The sequence below is a fragment of the Typopeltis vanoorti genome, chromosome 5, assembly GCF_054136105.1.
Source record: "Typopeltis vanoorti isolate ZY-2024b chromosome 5, IOZ_Tvanoo_1.0, whole genome shotgun sequence".
Lineage (NCBI taxonomy): Eukaryota > Metazoa > Arthropoda > Arachnida > Uropygi > Thelyphonidae > Typopeltis > Typopeltis vanoorti.
Window position 1 is genome coordinate 123,975,363 of NC_143553.1, and position 22,773 is coordinate 123,998,135.

At 36.0% G+C, this 22,773-nt stretch overlaps 1 protein-coding gene across 1 annotated transcript in view; it reads right to left on the minus strand.

Annotated features, from left to right (window-relative positions):
* Positions 1-12,336: 12,336 nt before the first annotated feature.
* The window catches only part of LOC150106779 (copper homeostasis protein cutC homolog), a 79,799-nt gene continuing 69,362 nt past the window's right edge, over positions 12,337-22,773 (minus strand). The window contains exons 8-9 of the mRNA XM_090392699.1: positions 16,820-16,847; positions 12,337-12,677 (exon numbers count right to left, since the gene is read on the minus strand). Coding sequence (XP_090248825.1) covers positions 12,460-12,677; positions 16,820-16,847 — 246 coding nt within the window. The 3' untranslated portion in view covers positions 12,337-12,459. The remainder of the gene's footprint in view (positions 12,678-16,819; positions 16,848-22,773) is intronic.

Here is a 22,773-nt window from a genome sequence, read left to right on the forward strand (position 1 = left end):
GTTTTTGGAAACAGTACGATATTTATAAATGTATCAAAAATATTGCGGCCGCTTGGGAGGCTGTGACAACGAAATGCATGAATGGAATCTGGAAAAACTGTGTCCAGCGTTTTGTTCATGAATTTGAGAGTGAACATGAAATTGAAATGGTCACGAAAAATATTGTAACACTGGCAAATGGACTTTCTTTAGACATTGAAGTGGAAGATGTTGAGGAGCTGCTAGAGCAAGAATCTGGAGACCTTACGAATGAAGAACTTATCACTTTGGAAGAAGAAAGAATGGCTGAAGAAGAAAGGGTGGAAGAAGAGAAAAATGAAGATGAGGAAGAACCAGAAAGAAAATTCATCACTAGAGGGTTATCTGAATGTTTTTTTCTACTAAATAAATTTCTTACATATTACTTAAATAAAGAGCCAATAGACTTCATTCATTTCGGCGATGTAGCATTATCTTCTTATATATTTTGAGGAAATGGACCCAAACATCGAACGATTTGCAGGGATTGAACGAATGGTACAAGATGCTTTTCGGCCATACCTGAAATTTACAAGCAGAAAAGGAAACAGACAATTCAGACAAAAATCAAAATGTTTATGAGAAAAACAACTCCCACTACATCAAGTGGCGGCATTGATGACCTGCAGCCAAGCACGAGTGGTCAGTAAAATATTTGTTATCTATTTTCTACATATGTTTTGTTTAGTTCTTTAAGATAAAATATATTGTAAGTTTTATACAGTATTTGATATCTTTTTCATAATATTTTTGATTTTTGTAAATAGTAAACCAATTGTGTTGTACACAGTGTCTGATTTACCTAAACTGGTCCGATTCGCTTTACGACCGGTCGGTCGGACCCTAACATGGTCGTAAGTCAACGACTACTTGTAGTGTTTTTAAAGAGTAAGTAACCATAATTTTCGCAATGGGGCAAGAGTGCAACTTGTTTTCATAACTTGTAGCTCAGTATGAGCCTGTGTAGCTCAGTGGATGTGGCGTTTGCACACCACTTGGCCGCACGAAGGAAGACTTCGTTTCGAGTCTAGTCGGCGACTAGAGGAAATTTTTCTAAGCCTTTTTTCGACCGGTTCCCGAGTTAGTCGATCTCTGGCACGGGCAAGCGGGTTTTTCTTCCCGGAAAATCGGGTTTTTCGTCCTGTAAACTCAAGAAAATCGACCGTAGAACCCACATTATTTCAAACATTAAATATATTCTGTTAGGGTTAGGGACCACGAGATGGCGGCACATTTGAGCCGTCTCTCTTCACTGTGTACCACTTAATTAGTGATAGCCTTGGGCCATCTATCTCTGATTGGTACCAAGTGGAGATTGAACTGCCCACTCAGTCTCCAAAAGTTAGATAGGGCTAAATGGCCTCGCTTACTCCCATATACGGGAATAAAAAGGCGTTAGCTGATCTTTTAAAATAATTAATACATCTTCCTTGGAGACATTAGTGAAGAGGAAAATAACATCAAAAGTGGCCATAATTTTATCTCTAATAATCGAAGCGAAGTGTTCAGAATTCTTCATGAAGATTCTTCATCAAACCTGTTAACTTTTGGCTAAATGTTTTGAAAGCTTATGGCCATTGATATATAAAAATATGAGGCCTGTGTAGCTCAGTGGAAGTGGTGCTTGCATCCTCTACACTTGGTCGCTCGAAGTTTGACTCAAGTTCAAGTCTAGTCGCCGACTGGAGGAACTTTTTCTAAGCCATTCTTTGACCGGTTCCCGAGTTAGTCGATCTTTGGCACGGGCAAACCCGGAAACTCGGGTTTTTCATCCTGTAAACTCAAGAAAATCGACTGTAGTACCCACATTATTTCAGACAGTGACATATCTTGTTAGGGTTAGGTACCAAGAGATAGCAGCACTTGTTTGCCGGCCTCTTCATCGGTGGCTGCTATAATTAGTGATAGACATGGGCCAGCTATCTCTGATTGGCTACCGGTGGAGATTGAACTGCCCACTCAGTCTCCAAAAGCTAGATAGGGTATAAAGGCCTCACCTACTCCCTATAAGGGAATAAAAGGTGTTAGCTGATTTATTTTATTTATTTATATAATTGTCCAGCCACCCCTGTTATTTGAAGTTATGGAATATTCCAGGTTTGTTAATAATATAAAAGCCAGTGTACTGATAGTGGAAGCAACATTTCATCGTAGCAGCTGAATACAGATGGTATGGCAACACGATGTGAACTCAGTGACTTAGAGAGAGGTGTCATCATGAAAATGTCACATTGGTGGCATGTCGATACGTGCCATTGCCACTTAACTGGAGCATTCAAAATCAACGGTTCATGATGTCAACAAATGGAGACATTGTGGCATCACTAGTGCAGGAAAACACCCAGAGTGGCCACTGAAAATGACTGATAGGGACAGGAGGGTTTTACAACGGGTGGCACAAAAACCGAATTCAATCAGTACAGACCATCCATGATGAGTTCCTGAGTGCCAGTAACCCCATGGTGAGCACTAATACTGTGCAAAAAGAACTCCATTTATTGGGTTTCCAAGGAAGAGTAGTGCCACACAAGCCGAACATCACAACAATGGGGAAGGTGGCTCTTTTGGTCTGGTGCAAAGAGTGTGTGAACTGGACAATTGACCAGTGGAAAATGATACTTGGACTAGTAGTCATCTGTGGTTCCATGAAGGCAGCTCAGTATTTTGATATTCTGGATAATCAGGTCATGCCTACACTGTTTTCATGGAATGAACCCGTATTACTATCAAGACAATGCCCCATGCCACAAAGCTGCAGGTGTTATGGAATGGTATGAAGAGATGGGTGTTAGGCCTGCGCAGAGTCCTGATCCTGACCTCAACTCCACCGAATACCTGTGGGACTAACTGGAGTGGTGATTGAGGTCCAGTGCAGCATGTCCTCGATTTGTTGCTGAATTCGGTGCTGGTTTAATGGTGGAATGGAGACAAATTCCACCTGATGTCTGCCACACATTGGAAAGCCTCCCTCAAAGGATGCAGGAGGTGATCAAAGCCAAAGGTGGACATACCCAATATTAGGGTTTGCTTGCTGATGTCAACTGTAAATTGCTAAAGTGTCCAGACAATTATTGGCAGATAGTGTGTGTGTGTGTGTGTGTGTGTGTGTGTATTATCCTCAAGGGCTCACTTTAGTGAGTATACACACGGCAAACCTGAGGCTGGACTATGCCTTACTTCATGTAATATACACCTGTTATATTATCTGTGGGCTGGTCCCTACTCTTCTTTACCTCTGTATTTCTTTTTATCTTGCAGATAAATTGGCCATGTGAACACACACAATTTACAGACAAAAAATAGGGTTGGTGGTGATGGGTGGTAAATGGCATTGTGTGGTTGGAGGATTGAGTAGGGAAGACAGTAAGTTGTGTAGCAGAGTGGTGAGCCCTTCTGTGATGAGCCCTTGGAGGTGTCAAGTAATAATAATAATACCAAATGAACGAGGATGGACCGGCATTTTGGGACATAGCCAACCAAACTATATTCTCTACTTGTTTAAACTGGAAACAGAAATGATGATACAAAATGATGTCACTGCCTACAGGGGATATCAACAAAATCCCTGCTGTTTTCATCAGGGAACCATGGTGAAAAGTGAAAGTCATTAGAACAAACTCACCCTCAGCAGGACTGGAGATAGGCACACCATCAATCCAAAAGCATCACTGGAAAAAAATAACTCACAGAGCCCTTATAGGGAGTCAGAAGACTTATTGCAGGAGATCCATACCGACCTTCATACACATAATACCTATCATACCTCTTCTTAAACTCATTCACTGTCAGGACACTTACAACTAATTCTGGTAATCCATTCCACTCATTCACCACTCTGCACACCCTTACTAACCACATTCTTTTATAAAGCTTCCAGAGGTATGGATCTCCTGCAATAAGTCTTCCAGAGGTATGGATCTCCTGCAATAAACCCAAGTTTTTCATCCTGTAAACAGGCAAATCGGCCATGTGAAAATTCTCTTTTGTGTCAATCTTATAGAATCCCCTTTAATAACTTATACATTTCCATCATGTCCCCGCTTTTTCCACCTATCAACTAAACTTTGAAACCCACACACATTCAACCTAGCCTCATGTGAAACATTCCACAGAGCTGCTGCGAGCTTGGTCACTTGTCGCCAAATCCTCTCCACAACCTCCTGATCTCTAACAAAACAGAACCTGCACACCATACGCAAGATGAGGCTGAATCATAGCCTTATAAAGAGGGATAATAATCTCCCTATCTTTACTTGTTAGTGTATTTTTCAACAACTTAATAATCCTTTCAACTTTTGCAAATGTTCTCTGAGGTAACTCTCTGTCAATCATTATCCCTCATTCCTAGCTTCATCAATTCCTGCCATCCAGCACTATCAAAGTGATACAGAGTATCACATTAATGGTGATACTCTCTGTCACTGATGCATTGCCTTATATTTTGCAACATAAAATTGAACACAATTATCCTTTGCACTCAATGCCAATTTATGTAACTCATACTTGCAGGATATCTACATCATCTTTATCAACTACTTCCCTCCCCAGTTTTACATCATCAGCAAACAACTGAATATCCACTCCTTAAATCATTAATATACAAAATAAAAAGCTGTGGCTCTAGTATAGAGCCTTCAGATGAGGCACTCCACTAGTCACCCTCATTCTTCTAGATTCAACTCCACCATATAGTACTCTAGTATCTACAATTACATTTATATCTAAAATGTAAATTTTAGAAATATAAATATCTAACCCCAAAACTATTCAAATGCAGCAGGCATATACAAGTTCTTTCATCCATCAAATTCACTTAATATATCTATTAAACCACACACCATTCCTCCTGCACAATCTTCTCATTGACTCATTAGCAATCATGTCTTCTCATTTCAGTCCTATTATACCAAAGCAGCAGATTCACAACCTTCACTTTCTCGTCCTTCTTTTTTTTGCCTCTATTAGCAATTTCTTCATATCCTCTCTCACTGCATGTTTCTCACCTTTCAAATCATTCGTGCCAGCCAAAATAATCAGTTCTTTCACCTCTCATGTTTGCAAATTAACAGCTTTGTTAATATCAAAAATCAAGCAAAAATCAAGCTTAACTCCTTGATTTTTGCATCTGGGAAATATGCTGTTGTCACTTTTTTGCTCTTTCTTACTTTTCCTGTTCACTTTTTCTTTCATTCTCCCTCCTGCTGTACCACATGGCAATTGTTTCTTCATTTGCTCTAACTCATGTACTGTGAAGGACTCCACATAAGCATGCTATTTCACTTCTTATGTGAAATAGCATGTCACATAAGAAGTGTGTGGTTTAATAAATATATGAAGTGAATTTGATGGATGAAAGGACTTGTATATGCCTGCTGCATTTGAATAGTTTTGGGGTTAGATATTTATATTTCTAAAATTTACATTTTAGATATAAATGTAATTGTATCATCCACATTAGCTTTGGCCACTTCTATTATACTCTCATATTTCATTCACTATAATAATAATAACTTATAACATAATAACATCTTATATAAGATGCTATACATGGCAATAACAATCAGGGAAAAGAAATAGTAGCTATAGTATTCAACACTGAACACCAAGCTAATCTTCTGTAATGACAGGTATTTTCAAGCACACACACACACACACACACAGAGAGAGAGAGAGAGAGAGAGAGAGATATGAGCAAATTTCAAAACGGAAAATTGGACAATGAAACTTCTTCGGGCATCCAACAGAAGGTTCTAACAGGAAAAATGTAAAGTAGTTTTCAGATCATTAGAGACGGTAGCTAACATCAAGAAAAATGGACACTTAGTTTGAGATTATTATTATTATTATTACCTAAGACCCCATGGAGTCAAAGACTCATTTGGGAGATCTAAACAGCAGAGTAATGAAATAAATATTAAACATACAGAAATATGGAAAAATTACAAGAAAAGAGCAAAACTAACAATAATGTTAAATATATACTGGATTTCTATGAAGAACATGCATTGATCTTCACAAACATCTTACAGAAAACACACAAGAAATAACTAATATTGACTATGTTATTGTTGATAAAGATCATGCTGATTCAGTATACAAAATTATACAGGAAATTTGATCATCATTTAGTTTTAACAGGAAAAAATTAACATCATATTGGAAAAAAAATATGCATTGAAAGTTTTAAAAAGAATTAATGTCAAGCAGCTAAAAAGATGAACTTTATACACAAATATTGAAGAAACTCAATGGCAAGGCCTGAAAACAAACAATGAATGATTTTGTGTGTGTGTGTTGTGTGTGTGTGTGTGTGTGTGTGTGTGTGTGTGTGTGTGTGTGTGTGTGTGTGTGTGTGTGTGTGTGTGTGTGAGAGAGAGAGAGAGAGAGAGAGAGATGTCTACAATGATTAATAAAATAAAATAATAAGATGTAAGAAATTAAAGAAGCTGTTCAGGAAAACTGCTGGAAAGTAAGCAAGCAGGCACCACCTAAGTGTGTAATAGTAGCTGGCCAAAAGTCACAAGCCTAGTAAAAAGACAGAAGCAAAATATCACAGAAAATATTCTGGCAATTATTGAACAAACTTAGAAATGGACAAGAGTACTGTATATAACAAATTACAGATGATAAAGTGTCTGAAGTACTTAATTTGAAAAATAAATAAATCAAATAGGCAGCGACAGAAGAGTTATAAAAAATATCCAAGAGAAAAAGCAGTCATAAGTTTGATGTGTCGATATTACAGGAAGAATAAACTCCAAAATCCGAAATGTGGAAGCACTGCTGGAGTAGACTGATCAGAAATGCTCAAATATGGGGATTATAAAGTAGCTACACTTCACTACACTGCATAATTCAGAAGATAGAATTCTGAGACTGGAGTAGAGCTATGATACTACAGTATACACTGAAAAGATTCAATTCAAAAGTTTTCATAGTACCAAGTTATTAAGAAAAGAAATAAAACTGAATGTAAGAATTACAGAGAGATGTAAGAATTAAGAATTAAGAATGTAAGAATTAAGAAATGTAAGAATTGCCTGCCTGGTTGTCCAAGTGGTTAGTGTATCTGCTCTTCAAGCAGCAAAAGGTTGTGGGTTCGAATCCAGTCATGGCATAGATGTTTGTGATCAATCTTTAGTTGGGAGATTAATTTTATTACTCAGTGTGACACCAACACATTGGAGATGTGAAACTTATTGGAGATTTGAAACTGCCTTGAAAAGAAGTTTTATGTTTGGTCTCTAGAGCAGGATTTCTGGATTACATAAAAATATTAAAAAAAAGAAAAATAAATAAATAAAAATAACACAGCCACACACACACACTCAATCCTCATTGGGAACATTCCACAGACCTATCATCAGTGGTGGTTCACCCATAAAGGCTGCAGGGCTGCAGACCCTCCAATAAAAAATGAAAGTTCCTGTTTTATTATTGCCGTTCTTAGATTTTTATATATTTATCTAAAAACCATTATTTTCTTGTTTGTAATACAATACTGCTCGATAGTATTTTTTATAATTCATTTTGTTGCAATAGTCAATGTGCTGTGCGGGCTAGGGTTAGTATCAGCACTGGCTAGCATACCCAATGCTGGAGCTGCATTCAATGCAGACTGCTACCTAGTGGGGCTAACATAGTGGGGGATAACGTGCAATTTATGTGCAGTTTGGGCTGGTAGCATTGCAGCCCCACCACTACAAATTCTTACGAGCCACCACTGCCTGTCATTAGCTTTATTACTCATCTGTGAATCCTCTCCATCACATCCTGGTCCTCAAGAAATGCAGGTGACCAAATCTGTGCATAGTAGTCAACATATGGCCGAATCACAGCCTTATAAAGAGGGATAATAACTTTCCTACCTTTACTTGTCAATGTGCTCTTCAGCATCCAAGTAATCCTTTGAGCTATTTTGCCAACTCTTGCTATATATCCTCTGAATTTCAAATCTCAGAGTCTACCTAGTCTCATCCAATTCCTGTAAACTAGTAATGATAATGATAATTAAAATATGATAAAAAGTGTGTAATCTTTTCATCCTGAAGTGCATTACCTTACATTTTGCAACACTGAATTGACAACCATTGTTCTTTGCCCATACTGCCAATTTATTTAAATCATCTTGTAAGATATCTGCATCAACTTTATCAACTATTGCCCTCCTTAGATTTGCATCATCGGAAAACAACTGAATGTCCTCCTTCAAATCTTCTGCTATATCATTAATATACAAATTAAAGTGTAGTGGTCCAAGTATCCAAGGTCTCTGGGGCACTCCACTAGTCACCCCCAATTTGCCTTAATTCTACTCCACCATACACCACCCCTCTAATGTCTAATTATCAGCCACCCCATATCCATGCCACCATGTCTCATATCCATTCCCATTTATTCCAACTTATGTAATAATTTTCCGTGCGGTATTCTATCAAATGCCTTTGCAAAATCCAGCAGTATCATGGTGTAGCCATTTCCTTTGTTCGATTCTGCTGTTATTATTATTATTATTATCTTGGGCAACTCCAAGGAGTCTACAGACTCATCAAGGGAGGTCCTAACATCATGTCAAGAGCAACTATTCGACATTCACACAGTATCTATCATACCTCGCCTTGAACTCATTGACGGTCATAGTACCCACAACGGACTCTGGCAGCTTATTCCACTCATTCACAACGCTCCAAGTAAAAAACCTAGTTCTAACATCCATGCTAACCACACTCTTGCCCAGCTTCCATGTATAGCCCAAAAATATCTTCTGGATTAATCCTATAGAAATCCTTCAGTAATTTGAATGTCTCAATCATATCACCCCTTTTCTGCCTATCAACCAATTTTTGTAACCCACAAATCTTCAACCTGTTCTCATAAGGTTCATTCCACAGACCTGCTATCATCTTGGTCACTCGTCTCTGGATCCTTGTCACTCCACCTCCTCCCCATCAAGAAGAAACCCTGGCGTCCATATCTGGGCACAGTAATCTAGATGGGGTCTTATCACGGCTTGATATAGAGGAACAATAACTTGTTTGTCTCTGCTTGTTAAAGTATTTTTCAGCAACCAAGTGATTTAATGAGCTGTTTTGGCCACTTTTGCAATGTGCCCCCTAAACTTCAACTCCCTATCCACCAACACTCCCAAATCCCTGGCATCATCAATCTCCTGGAGTACGGTTCCACCAATGTGATATACTGCTGCTAATCTTTTCACTCCAAAATGCATAACCTTACGCTTTGCCACATTAAATTGACATCCATTTTCCCTAGCCCAGTCCTCCAAACTATCCAAATCATCCTGCAAAATTTTGACACCCTGTGCACTCACAATTGCCCTACCCAGCTTTGCATCATCAGCAAACAAGTCAACACTTCCTCTCAGATCCTTTCCTATATCGTTAATGAACAAATTGAAAAGTAGTGGTCCAAGAACAGAACCCTGTGGCACACCACTAGTCACAAGCCGTCTTTTGGACTCCACTCCTGAATAAACCACTTTCTGGTATCTCTCCATCAACCACCCTCCTATCCATCTCACCAACCCTATATCCATCCCCATCTCCTCCAGTTTACTGATTAGAGTAACATGTGGTATCATGTCAAAGGCCTTGGCGAGGTCCAGTAGAATCACTGTAAACCCATTACCCTTATCCAGTTCAGCCGTCACTGTGTTATAAAACGTGAGCAAGTTACTGAGGCATGATCTACCCTTCACAAAACCATGTTGTCCCCCATACAGTATCCCATTTTCATCTATCCAGTCCTATATTCTTCTCTTGACTAATTTCTCCAAATATGACCTATATGATGAATAACAAACAGAGGTGAGTTTTTATTTGTCCTCCGTGGATGGAAGTATGTATGTTATTACATAACCTTAATATTTATCAGTGAAAATTTAAGTCAGAGGAAAATTACAATATGGATGGGTTATGTATTCAAGATACTAAGTAATTTTATATAAATATAAACTTGGTTTTTAATCCTATTTCCCAAGTGAGCAAATAGACAAATAAGTCAAGTTTGCACCTGCACGTAGTGCAAGTCTGAGGCAACTCATGGTAAAGGTGGATTAAGCTGTGATCACTTTCCTTAGTATTTTTCCCCTTAATGTAAAGCACATCCACTTGCAGAGATGTATGATGCTATGCATTAAGGGCAATGGTCATTATCCATACCGGTTTTGACCTTTATTGAGGTCTCGTCAGTGGGAGCCAGACCTGACAATGCTAAGGTTGAACTAAGGTTGAAGTAATGCAGAGCTTATATGAATTTTACCTAAACAAGTTGTCCCAATTGGGAAATAGGATTAAAAATCAAGTTTATATTTATATAAAATTACTTGGTATCTTGAATACATAATATACCCAAGTTAAAAAACTTTCTACATGGATGGGTTATATTGTGAACCAAACTTGCAAAGTATTTAATTGTTTGTTCAAGTTCAAACGTTCAAGAATTTAAGTTTGTATTAAAAAAGTACAAAATATATTAATGCAAAGAATGGTATGGCTTTTTTTTTCAGACACCAGTAAGCACTGTCAGGTTCTCCAAGCTGGAGAGCTTAGTCTCATATAAGTTTTAATAATGGCAAACCATGAGCAGACATATAAATACAAAATTAATAATGGAAAAACTCATGTAAAAAGATTATTTAATAGTATAATTTTTGCCTGTGTGTCACAGGCATCTTCAGTACATTTTAAGCTCAAATTAAACAATAACTGACAATTCCAAAAAGCGCCACCTAAGTAGCTAGTGTAAGATAACTAAAAAGGTCAATAAATTTCCTAAAAAAAAAAAAAAAAATTATATATACAGTACAATAAAAAGTTAGGAAAGATTAGCTAAATTATAAAGTACTATCTCCCATAAAGCGGATAGACGTAAACCATCAGATCTTTCCTAAGCTAATCTTTCCTAACTTTTTATTGTATATATAATTTTTTTTTGTTAGGAAATTTATTGACCTTTTTAGTTATCTTACACTAGCAACTTAAGTGGCGCTTTTTGGAATTGTCAGTTATTGTTTAATTTGAGCTTAAAATGTACTGAAGATGCCTGTGACACACAGGCAAAAATTATACTATTAAATAATCTTTTTACGTGAGTTTTTCTGTTATTAATTTTGTATTCTTAGTCTCATATCTGGTTCCATGTTTAGGCAATTTCTGTTTTTCTGTTTTCAGACAAAGAAAGAAGTGTTGAAAACCAAATTTTGCAGTTAATAAGTCAAGCAGAATGATTAAGTTCTTCATTGCTATGTTGGTGGATCCAGCATATATCAACTGTATGTGGAGCCAAAAGTCCATCTGAAGCTAATTCTATGTTTCCTATTTCTTTCAATGAAAGTTTACCCTCGATATTTTTATGTACTTCATTCATGTAAAAGGGATTACTGATCCACTCAAATCCTGTGTCTGGATCTGGAAAATATTTTTCTCATCTTGCATAGAACTCATAGCTGATGTTTGAAGTCTTAAATAATCAGATTAGAAATTTTTACTTCAGACATTAACATGAAATCTTTTAAAGTTGTGTAACTCTCAAAATCTCGACTGTTGAAGCATTTCTACCACAGTTCCATTTTAAATGGTTTGAATCTTTAAGGTTCAAACTATTCAAGATGCTGAAAATATTGCCTAGGTATGCCAGATGGCATGTTCACTTTCTCTATCATAAAGGAATAATTTTGATCTCTCACAGTTCAAAGATAAAGGTAAGAAATTTTCTGCAAACAGAAATAAAAATTGCACATTCATGCTCATTTCTTCAAACAATATTTTAAAAATATGTACATCCGAAGGGTGGTCTTGGATGTAATTTACAATTTTTTTTCCTGCTTCATTCCAAACAAGTCAGTGTGACATTATATTCTGCAAATTATTGTACTGATATTAAATGAATTATGTAAAAGAACTTTTTTTTAATTAATAGGATTCTTAAATATATCATATTCTAAATTGTATCTGAAATTTAAAAATTAAGATTAAAAAAAAAAAAACATGCTTATTTATTAATAAAATTCTTGCGTGACTCACCAGGAAGAAAACTACATGGCCCACTATTGGAACATGGACCACACCTTTGAGAAAGGCCACCTAGAAAACAAACATTAAATGGGACTCTTTTGGAGACCTTACAAATAACAGATTAATCTGGTAGAAAATTGTTGACTAGCAGCTAATAACAATATTATAATAATGTGATGCACTTCTCTGGATGGTGCATATCAAAAATCTGATCTGAGGAATGCCTAAAAAAGAATTCTTATGTAGTATCAGATACAAAGTGGCAAAACTAGAATCAACAAACTGATTTTTTGAAAGCCAAACCCTTTATTAAAGAAAAAAAATTTACACTTGTATAAAAATTAATCTTTTAGTTTTCAATATTAATATTTAACAGTGGAATAATAGTAGAGAAATGAAATGGTATTTATGTTTTGTTCCAAACAGATTCTGCAATACTCCGCAACTTGATAACCTTGTCAACATCAGTCTCCTTCCAACAGAATTCTGAACTTCCAGATCCTATCTTCACTTCCCTTTGAAACTCCATTCTTGAATTGACACATGCACTAGCAGATGTATGAAATTCTTTGGCTCCAGATGTTCTTATAATTTCTTCTAAGTTATTTTCATTAATGCCACCACCTAAATAAATAAAACAAAAAGCCTGGAACAAGCATATGCCTATCCATTATAAAAAAATATATTGAGTGTGCAATTGAATAAATATTTTAGACCATGATATTCAGCACAGGCTGAATATCATGGTTCTCTAGAACAGAATTTCCAGACGATGTAAAGAATAAATTAAAAAAAAAAGTATATAGAAAATAATAAAATCCTTAGTTTACACTCAGGGTACTAATATACTATGGGTTTACCACTTTTTGTGGCTGGAAGTTACATTAAAAAAACATAAATAAAAAAAAAAAGAAAGAAAGAAAAGAAATCATCTAACTGATTCCCTGAAATCCAAAGAAAATCCATACAGAGAAGAAGTAATTATTTGAGAGTAATTTGAAAATATCAATTTAAAAAAAAAAAAAAAAAAAAAAAAAAAACAGCATGGTTTAATAGGTAATGGAACTATCCTGTATTTCCCATGGCCCCATTGCCTACTAAGCTTTGCTATTTTTTCTTCTATTATCTGATATCAAGAGTGATATGAATCTTAGTTTCAGAAAATCTATGTATCATCATTGTAAGCTTCTGTAGAGATAGGACATTCTAGAAATATTTTATCTGGTACTTAACCACAAACAAAGATGCCAAATATAAACTATTTTTTTATTTTGACTAGTTTTGTGAAATACTTTGCTTCACTTCATCAGGAAATAGCATAATTCCTTAAAATGTTTTTGCTGCTCACTCCAGTACTTGTAGTGGCACTATTTCATCTTCTTTCAAACCAGTAAGTTGGAAAACTTTTCCTGAACCAGCTAAGTGAAATCGTCTCCTATATATATCTTCTTCAAGGTAAGCTGTTAAAAAATGTTCTTTAACCTTCCAAACGGCCAGGACATCTATAGACGTCCAACTAAATCTGGATATGATTCAGCCCACCTGTTTAAAGAACCAGGATAAGAAGCGCAGTTTGACCATCCTGTCCATTAGAAGGTGTGATAAACCCTCACGCTGAAGAGAACGGTTAATCGGATTATCTCACGTTCATAGCTACCTCTCAGTTGCCTATAACAAGAAACGCACATCCTTGTTCTGTGCTGGTCAACTGGATTTTAGTTATATAGGATAGACTAAAAACAGAGAAATTATTTATATTTTTGTTTTCTCTTTTTATTGTGCAATACAATTTTAATTTCTGGACAAAATAAAGGTCTTGCATAATTTCTTCACTTATTAAAAATGAAATTGGAGAACCAATTTCATTTTTAATTTTTTTGCGCTAATTTTTTTCTAATCGCTTTCTAGACAAAACCTTATTCTTTGTTCTCGAAGAAATTAATTCACGATAATTATTTGAAATATTCTTTTAAAAAAAGAAAAGAAAACCGGCGGCCGATATTCCAGATTATATTATTTTTATTTTTGTACAAAACCATCGAAAAATCGAATAATACTTCACAGATTTCCTTTAGGACACGGTGGAGCAACTTTGCTTTATAGAGAATAACAAGAAATTTTTTAATCATATCACTACATTTTTTCTTTATATTATATAGTAATCTACTGTTCTTTGTACTTTCACCTTCTTCGTTTCGCTTCTTTGTATAATTGGTCATTACAAAATGAAATTAACAGTTATAGATATTTACTGCATAATTCAGATATTTTATTCTCTAACTTTTAAAGTAAGCGATACATTTGCTTATTTTTATCATTCAAAATATATATATCAAATGTATCAAATATGAAATTTCATTTCCTTTCACAAAACAAATGAACTTTATTTCAACTTTGATAGCATCACCCCCCCCCTCCCATTGCAACATTACCAGACACCCGAAAGCTGTTATGAAACATAGGTACAGTTTTTATTTCATTCATGATTTTTCCATAATAATTGTTCCACGTAACGTTTAATTTTTTCGACACAGAAACTAAGTTTTGATTATTATAAATTTGCAAATTATAAATAAGAAAATATACATATTATTTCCCTATTATTATAAATCAGGAAGTTATGTGATGTTGGCTAATAGGGGAAATTAATATTTAAAAACACTGTTGTCATCCTACAAATGCAATATCAGAATATGTTTCGAATGTCTGCTAATCAATCAGAAAGATGGAAAAACAGAACAAGGAATTTCTGCCTGTAAAATACTCAGTTATTGCACGAGGTACTTTAGTGTGCTGCCTTCTGGGCATGATCTTTTGATCTGGTTCCCAGTGGTGGTGTGTGTGTGTGGGGGGGGAGTTGATAATCTCTGTTAGTCTACAACTTGTTACTTGGCAGAAAGGAATATTATAAAGTATACAATTTACCATTCATTTGTATACAATTCATTTGTGAGATGGCAAGCAAGAGCAGCAACAGCAATAGCAGTAATTTTTTTCAAGATAATTATCAAATAATTTAGAATTTTTCGATAATAAAAGTGAAAGTGATCACTATAAATAAAGAAATCATTTTTGGCATAAATACTTCATCAGCCTATAAAAGAAATGTCAGTTTTACTGTGTTAGGATATCTGATCAACAGAAAATGAAACAAGACATTCTTGCTTGAGGCAATTTAGTGTGACTTCTAGGAAACTTTCTGTCTTGTGTTTCTCAAAAGAATAATCTAAGACTTTTAGCTTTTCCTCTAGGTAAGAGGATTATTGTCCAGCATTTCTAAGACGTATTTCAGAAATAGCAATCAGCAGAAATAGAAGTAGTAATATTTAGATTTTTTTTAAAAAAAAAAAAGAAACAGAAATAACACAATTGAAATTTCTTTGTGTGGGTTTTACATGTTGAAAATACAGCATAGTATTTCTAAATCTTAGAATAATTTCAGCAGACTGCTGATTTCAGATTCAAAGAAAGAGTACAAAATTAGAAGCTTCGATATATGACAATATTATTGCTTTATTTCTTTTGTCAAAACGGTAAACTGAAATAAGAGATTTTGAATACTGTCTGAAAGCTTTCAAAGCTATAGAAATTTAAAGTAGTTATGCAACTCAGTTCCAGGACAGGAGGGGGGGGGGGTTGCAGTAAAAAATCCTAAAAATGAGCATAAATTTTTAATCATTCCATACAGGATATCCTTCCTATTATATTTTCAACATATCTACAGTGGTTAAGCACTGGATATTATAGTAATGTGCATCCTAAAAAAAAAAAAAAAACTGTTGCAATTTTCAACAAAAGAAGAAGGCGAAGAGTCTCTGATAAAATACCATTAGGTATAAATTTTTGATACTAAAAAAGATAAAATATCGGAAACTGAGTAATGTAGTTTATAATCATTCGTTGTTCATAAAAAAAAAAAAAAAAAAAAAAAAAATCGTTCCTGAAATTGAAATGTGACAATCCATATAAAGGTATTTTGCAAAGAAAGAAAGCAAAATGTCATATTTATTTCACTAAATGTTATTTAAAAATATAAATATTTGACAAAATATTTTAAACGTAAACAAACATTTGCAAATTCACGAAAAAGAATCTATACTGTCAGTAAAGTGGAGGAAATTAACTATTACTAAAGTATATTCATTGCAAAGGCTGATCTATGGTCATTTCAGGATTGATTATTTATTTTGGCAGTGTGAAACTTCTATTTTTGGAAAGAGACACAAGAAATAAATTGTTCAGCAAAAAAAAAAACAAAAAACGATCAAATATCCTAGTACAGTGAAGAAAATTAGAAGTAAAGAGTACATGTAAAGACAAGTGACACAAAGGTCGCACGACCACAGTTAATCCTCTAATAGCTCTCAAATCGCCGTTAAGGGATTAACAGCGGAGGAGAGTAAATACCTGATAAAAGATAGAATGCCGATGAAGTTTAGATCCATGAAAAAGTCTTGGGTAGTCTTGCTATTTCATCCCCCTTGGCCAGTAGGAGGGTTAAGTAGAAATAATGACAAACAGCATTTGAAAGAAAACACATGTAAAGAAGTGATCAAGAGAAGTTACTCTCAATGGAAGCAAAGTCATGGAATGGTAACATTTAAAAAAAAAAAAAAAAGCTCAAAATGATGGCAGTTATTCTTCATGTCAATAAGGAAATACACGAAATCAGCATGCAAATTTATTATACCAATACAATTTATTACATAAGCATTAGATTTTTACACTGCAAAAAATGATTCTTAGAATTCATAAAGTTCTCTTACCTGGTACAATGATGATTCTATTACCAGCCTTAAATAAAATAAAATAAAATAAATAATAAATAAGTTAAACAATAGTTTAACTTGTGCTCTCTTTAAGTGCTAATAAACTTGCAAAATGAAGTATATTTTGATATGCTAAATAAAGAAATAACTGTAAACATACAGATTATGATAAATAATGGTGATATAGCATTTAATGTCTCATATAAATTAAGAGCTTTTCTTGAATAAATGCTCAAAAATATTCAATGCCTTTAATAAATACTAAAGAGCCTTTCTATCACAGTCATAATTAAAGATTTAGCCTTTTTAATTTCACAGCAATCAAGAGAATTGCTATGGCTATGAGCTCTGGCAGGATTCCAAGGGAGTGGAAAGAGAATAAGATAGCACCATTAAATAAAGGTAGTTCCAAAACGTAGGTAGCAAATAGAACAATTAATATATCAGGAGTGGTTGTTAAAAGTATTGGTAAAGTTGGTGAAAGGTAAAATACAACACTGGGTGGATAAGGATGCGATACTTTCTAGTGGGCAGCATGGCTTTGTAAATCATAGGTCTTGTCTTAGTAACTTATTCACATTTTATAATACATGACAGCCGAATTGGATAAAGGTAATGGCTACACCATGATACTGCTCGACTTTGCCAAAGCATTTGACAGAATAGCACATGGAAAACTATTACAAAAACTGGAGCAAATGGGAATGGATATGTAGTATGGATAGGCAGGGGGGGTGGCAGCTGATGGACAGACATCAGAGAGTGGTACATGGTGGAGTGGAATCTAGGAGAATGATGGTGACTACTGGAGTACTTCAGGGTTCAGTACTAGGGCCACTATTCTTTAATCATCTATTTCATCTCTGATGATGCAAAACTGGGGAGAGCAATAGTTGATAAAGGTGATGTAGATATCCTGCAGGATGATTTATATAAATTGGCATTGTGAGCAAAGGATAATGATTGTCAATTTAATGTTGCAAAATATAAGGTTAAGCACTTTGAGTTGAAAAGGTTGCATATGATGTATCATATATTGAATTGCAGGAAATTGATGAGGTTAGGGACTTGGGGATAATGGTGGACAGAGAATTGAAGTTCAGAGAGCATATTGCAAAAGTTGGTAAAATACCTCAAAGGATTATTCGGATGTTGAAAAACATGCTCACAAGTAAAGATAAGGAAGTTATTATCCCACTTTATAAGGTTATGATTCCACATGCTGACTACTGTGCGCAGATTTAGTCACCTGGGTTTCTTGAAGACCAGGAAGTGGTCGAGAGGATTCAGAGATGAGTGACTAAGATGGTGACAGGTCTGTGGAATACCTATGAGGATAGGTTGAAGGTTTCTGGGTTACAAAGTTTAGTTGACAGGCAGAAAAGAGGATACATGATAGAAACTTTTAAATATTAAAGGGATTTTATGAAATTAATGCAAGTGAAATTTTTCAATATATGACAAATAGTCCGAAAACTACGGGCTATCCATGGGAGTTGTGTACGAGTGTGTGAGCCAGATTTTTTGCATGGAGAGTGGTGAGTGAGTGGAACAGACTACCAAAATTGGTTGTGAGTTCCCTGATGGTGAATGGATTCAAGGAGAGGTATGATAAGATTTGTGTGTATAATGATTAATTTGAGTCACACAATGAGTCTCCAAACTCCATGGAGATGCTATAAAATAATAATAACAAATAATAATAATATTTTTCAAAGGGGAGAGGGAGGAGGATTAAAGGATCAATACTAGATAATTGAGAAGAAACTTCTATATAACCTAAGTAATGTAGAGAATCAACTGGGACATGAACGAAATGTCTACCTTCTCTTGGTATGTCGTGCTGCTAGGTATGCATTTGGAGATGCTGAACAAATGAGAATGGACTAGCAATTTGGAATTCAGCTGATCAAATTTTCTTCCATATTGGATGAAAACTACATATATATCATGATGGTGCACCTAATCCAATATCATGCCAGATGAAGAGTTGCTGGTTATAGGAGATTCCACTGTTTCATAAAGGAACTATGAATATTTTCAAAAAGAAATGAAAATAGGTACCATCAGTATAAGAACCATCAATGGAAAAGAAGTAGGGTAAGCAGAGGAATAAGAGAAATGCCATGTCAATATAACTAGTGTTAATAAGACTAAGAAGAATAAAACAAAAGATCAAATTGTGCCTTGAATTCACTCACAGTTTCCACAATCACCACACTTTCAGGTAACGATTCCACTCACCAATCACTCTCCATGCAAAGAACCTGCTTCTCACTCCCCTGTGCACACCCTCCTTATACAGCTTCCAGGCCTTTACTTCTATCCTTGCCTCCCTTTACTCTATGAAAAACCTCCTCCACATTAATCTGGTAACAACTGCTAACCAACTTATAGGTCTCAATCATATCTCCTCTTTTTCTTCTATTCACAAGGCTCTGTAAGTTATATTATCTTGATCTCTCCTCATATCTAACATTTCATAGACCTAACACTAACTTAGTAAATCTTCTCTGGATCCTTTCCCATACATCCTCATCTCCTTGAAAACCAAGTGACCAAATCTGTGTACAGTAGTCCATATGTGGCCTTTTCAAAGCCTTATTCAAAGGAACTATAACCTCTTTGCTTCTGCTTGTAAATGTCCTTCTCATTTTGCCATAATTCGTTGGGATGTTCTTACAGTTTTAGCAATGTGATCCCTAAACTTCAAGCTCTTCAACATCACTGCCAGATCTCTCATCTCCTTCACCTTCTTCAAAATTTCTCAATTAGTTATAGACTCTGCATCCCAACTTTACACATCAAATTTCAAGACCTTGCAATATGCAACATTAAACTGAAAGCACCACTCATTTAATTTGCCCACTCACATAGTCTATTCAGATCCTCCTGCAAGGCCACAATGTCTGCTCTACTTCCCATAGTTATTCCCAACTTTGAATCATTGGCAAACAGCTGCATATCTCCAGTTAGGCCAGTTCCAATGTCATTAACATATAAGTTAAACAATAATGGTCCCAAAAACAGATCCCTGTGGTACTCCACTAATGACCTTCCTCTGTTGGGATACCACTCCTCCATACACAACTTGCTGATATCTGTTCGACAGCCAATCAGCTATTCAACTTACTAGTCTGTTATCTAATCCTATCTCTTTCAATTTAGCTACTAGCTTGTCATGTAACAGCCTGTAAAAGGCCTTTGAAAAATCCAAGTACATCACCATACATGCATCTTCATTATCAAGTGAATTTGTCAAATTATTATTATTATTATTATTCAGGCCTCCATGAGTCAAAAGACTCATCACGGGAGGTCCTTCCTAGGAAACACAAAGTCTATCAAGACTCATCATGGGAGATTCCTCTTAGGAAACACAAAGTCTATCATATCACTCCTCAAACTCATTGACCGTTCTCACTCTCACCACTCTATTAGGCAATGAATTCCATGGTTCAACCACCCTCCATGCAAAGAAACCATTCCTCACCCTCTTACTCACAGTTTCCTTCCAGGGATGGCCCTTCTCACTGTTCATCGCTCCTTCTCACTGTTCAACCAAGTAAAAGAACTCCCCAGTGTCAACCCTGTAACCACCTCTCACCTCTCAACAGCTTAAAAGTCTCAATCATATCACCTTTCCTTCTTCTATCCACCAAACTCTGCAGTCCACATTCCCTCAGCCAATCTTCATAACTAACATTGTACAGTCCTGAAACCATCTTTGTTATCAGCCTTTGTACCCTTTCCATGGTTAATTTATCCCTTCAAATCCTGGGGACCAATCTGTGAACAATAGTCTAAGTGTGGTCTGATCAGAGTCTTATACAACGGAATGATAACTCTTTTATCTCTGCTGGCGAGTGTCCTTCTCATTATTGCAGCAATCCTCTGTGTTACCTTCACCACCTTTGCAATGTGTCCCCTAAATTTCAGGTTTCTATCAATTATCAACCCCAGATCTCTTGTCTCCCCTACTTCCTCCAGTATAGCTCCTTCAATAGAGTATGCAGAGTCCCATCGATGTGTCCCAAACCTCAAGACCTTACATTTTGCTGCATTAAACCAACATCCGCATTCATTTGCCCATCTGTCTAGCTTATTCAAATCCTCTTGCAGGGCTACCACATCTGCACTATTACTAATAACCTTTCCCAGTTTCACATCATCCGCAAACAACTAACTATCTCCTTGCAATCCACTGACAATGTCATTGATATAAAGGTTAAACAGTATAGGCCAGTATTGAGCCCTGTGGGACCCCATTTGTAACCCTCTGCCTCCTTGAAACTGCTCCACCATATACAACTCTCTGATACCTATTGGACAGCCAATCCTGAATCCAGACCCATGTGCTGCAACTTAAATATCAGCTTATCATGTGGCACCCTGTCAAATGCCTTTGCTAAATCCAAGAAAATGGCAGTATATGCCTTTCCCTCATCTACTGCTCTTGTAACTTTATTATAAAAGGCTAGCATATTACTAAAACAAGAGTGCCCCTTCACAAATCCATGTTGACTATCACACATAACATTACCCTCATCTGATTTCTACAAGATCTTAACAACTACTGATGACACACAAACTGGCCTATAATTAGACACTTCCAGTCTGCTACTACCCTTATGCAATGGCACTATCTTACCTTTCTTCCATTCCATGGGCACCTTTCCCATAGCCAGACTTTCATTGAAAAGCCAGGTCAAAGGAGCTGTCAGTTCTTTAGCACATTCTCTCAAAACTCTTGGTGAAATCCAGTCCCACAGCTTTACTGACATCCAGAGTACTCAGCATCTGGAACACACTCTCCTGCACTTTTAAACCTTGAACCTGCCCTATCCCTCTAGTATTAAAATTTACTCCTCCAGGATGAAATATTCCAATAAAGTGTTCATTGAACAATTCCACTATATCAGTCACTCTATTCTCGTTTTTATCTCACAATGTCAATCTTCCACAGTCATTTCTCCTCCTACTGGCCACATAGTTAAAAAATTCCCTAGGATTTTCTTTGGATCTTAGGGCCAATCTCTTCTCATATTCCAGTTTTGCCTTCCTTACCATACTAGTCACTCTCCTGGCCTGTGTCTTATACTCTTCATGTATCTGCTCTTCACCTGCTTCCTTATATCTCTTCCATAGCTACTTTTTCACATGCAGTTCCTGTTTAATATTGTTTGCCATCCACTTTACTCCAAATTGTGTCCTCTTCTTCACGCGTGGAATACAACTTACTATTGCTGCTAACAAATATTCCTTCACAATTTCCCAAGCACTAATGATATCCCATTCCTCAAATTCCTCCCTCCATGAAACTTCCCCAAGTTGATGTCTAAGACTATTATAATCACCTGCCTTATAATTCCACATACATTTCCATCTCTTTGATACTCCTGCATGTTTATTCACCTTCCAAGTCAAAACCACATGGTCACTCTCTCCAACTGGTGGGAGAGATGTCATCTCAGTTATTATCAACTCTTCTGATGCTATGACCAAATCCAAAACTCTTGAACCTCTTGTTCCCTCTATTACATGTTGCCTAAGAAATTTGCCCCTCAAGAATTCTAGAAATTCCATTCCCTTATTGCTACATGCATCTTCCTCTCCCCAATTTATACTGCTGTAGTTAAAATCTCCCATAATAATCATTCTTCTTGCACTTTCCAAGCTTAACTGTCTAAACATCTCCTTGTCCCCACCCTCTGTGCTTCTTGGTCTGTAGCAACACCCACTAAATATCCTGTTCTGCCCTCCTCTACCTCACACCGTATGCTTTCAAAATCCTTAGTGTCACTGCCTTCCAAAAGCCTCCACTCTTAGAGGACATAAGTCGTCACTTATCATAAGCAGTACTCCACCACCACGCTTTCCTTTCCTATCGTGCCGAAAAATGCTGTACCCTACTACTTCTATTCCTGTTATTATATCCTCTTCTGTCAACC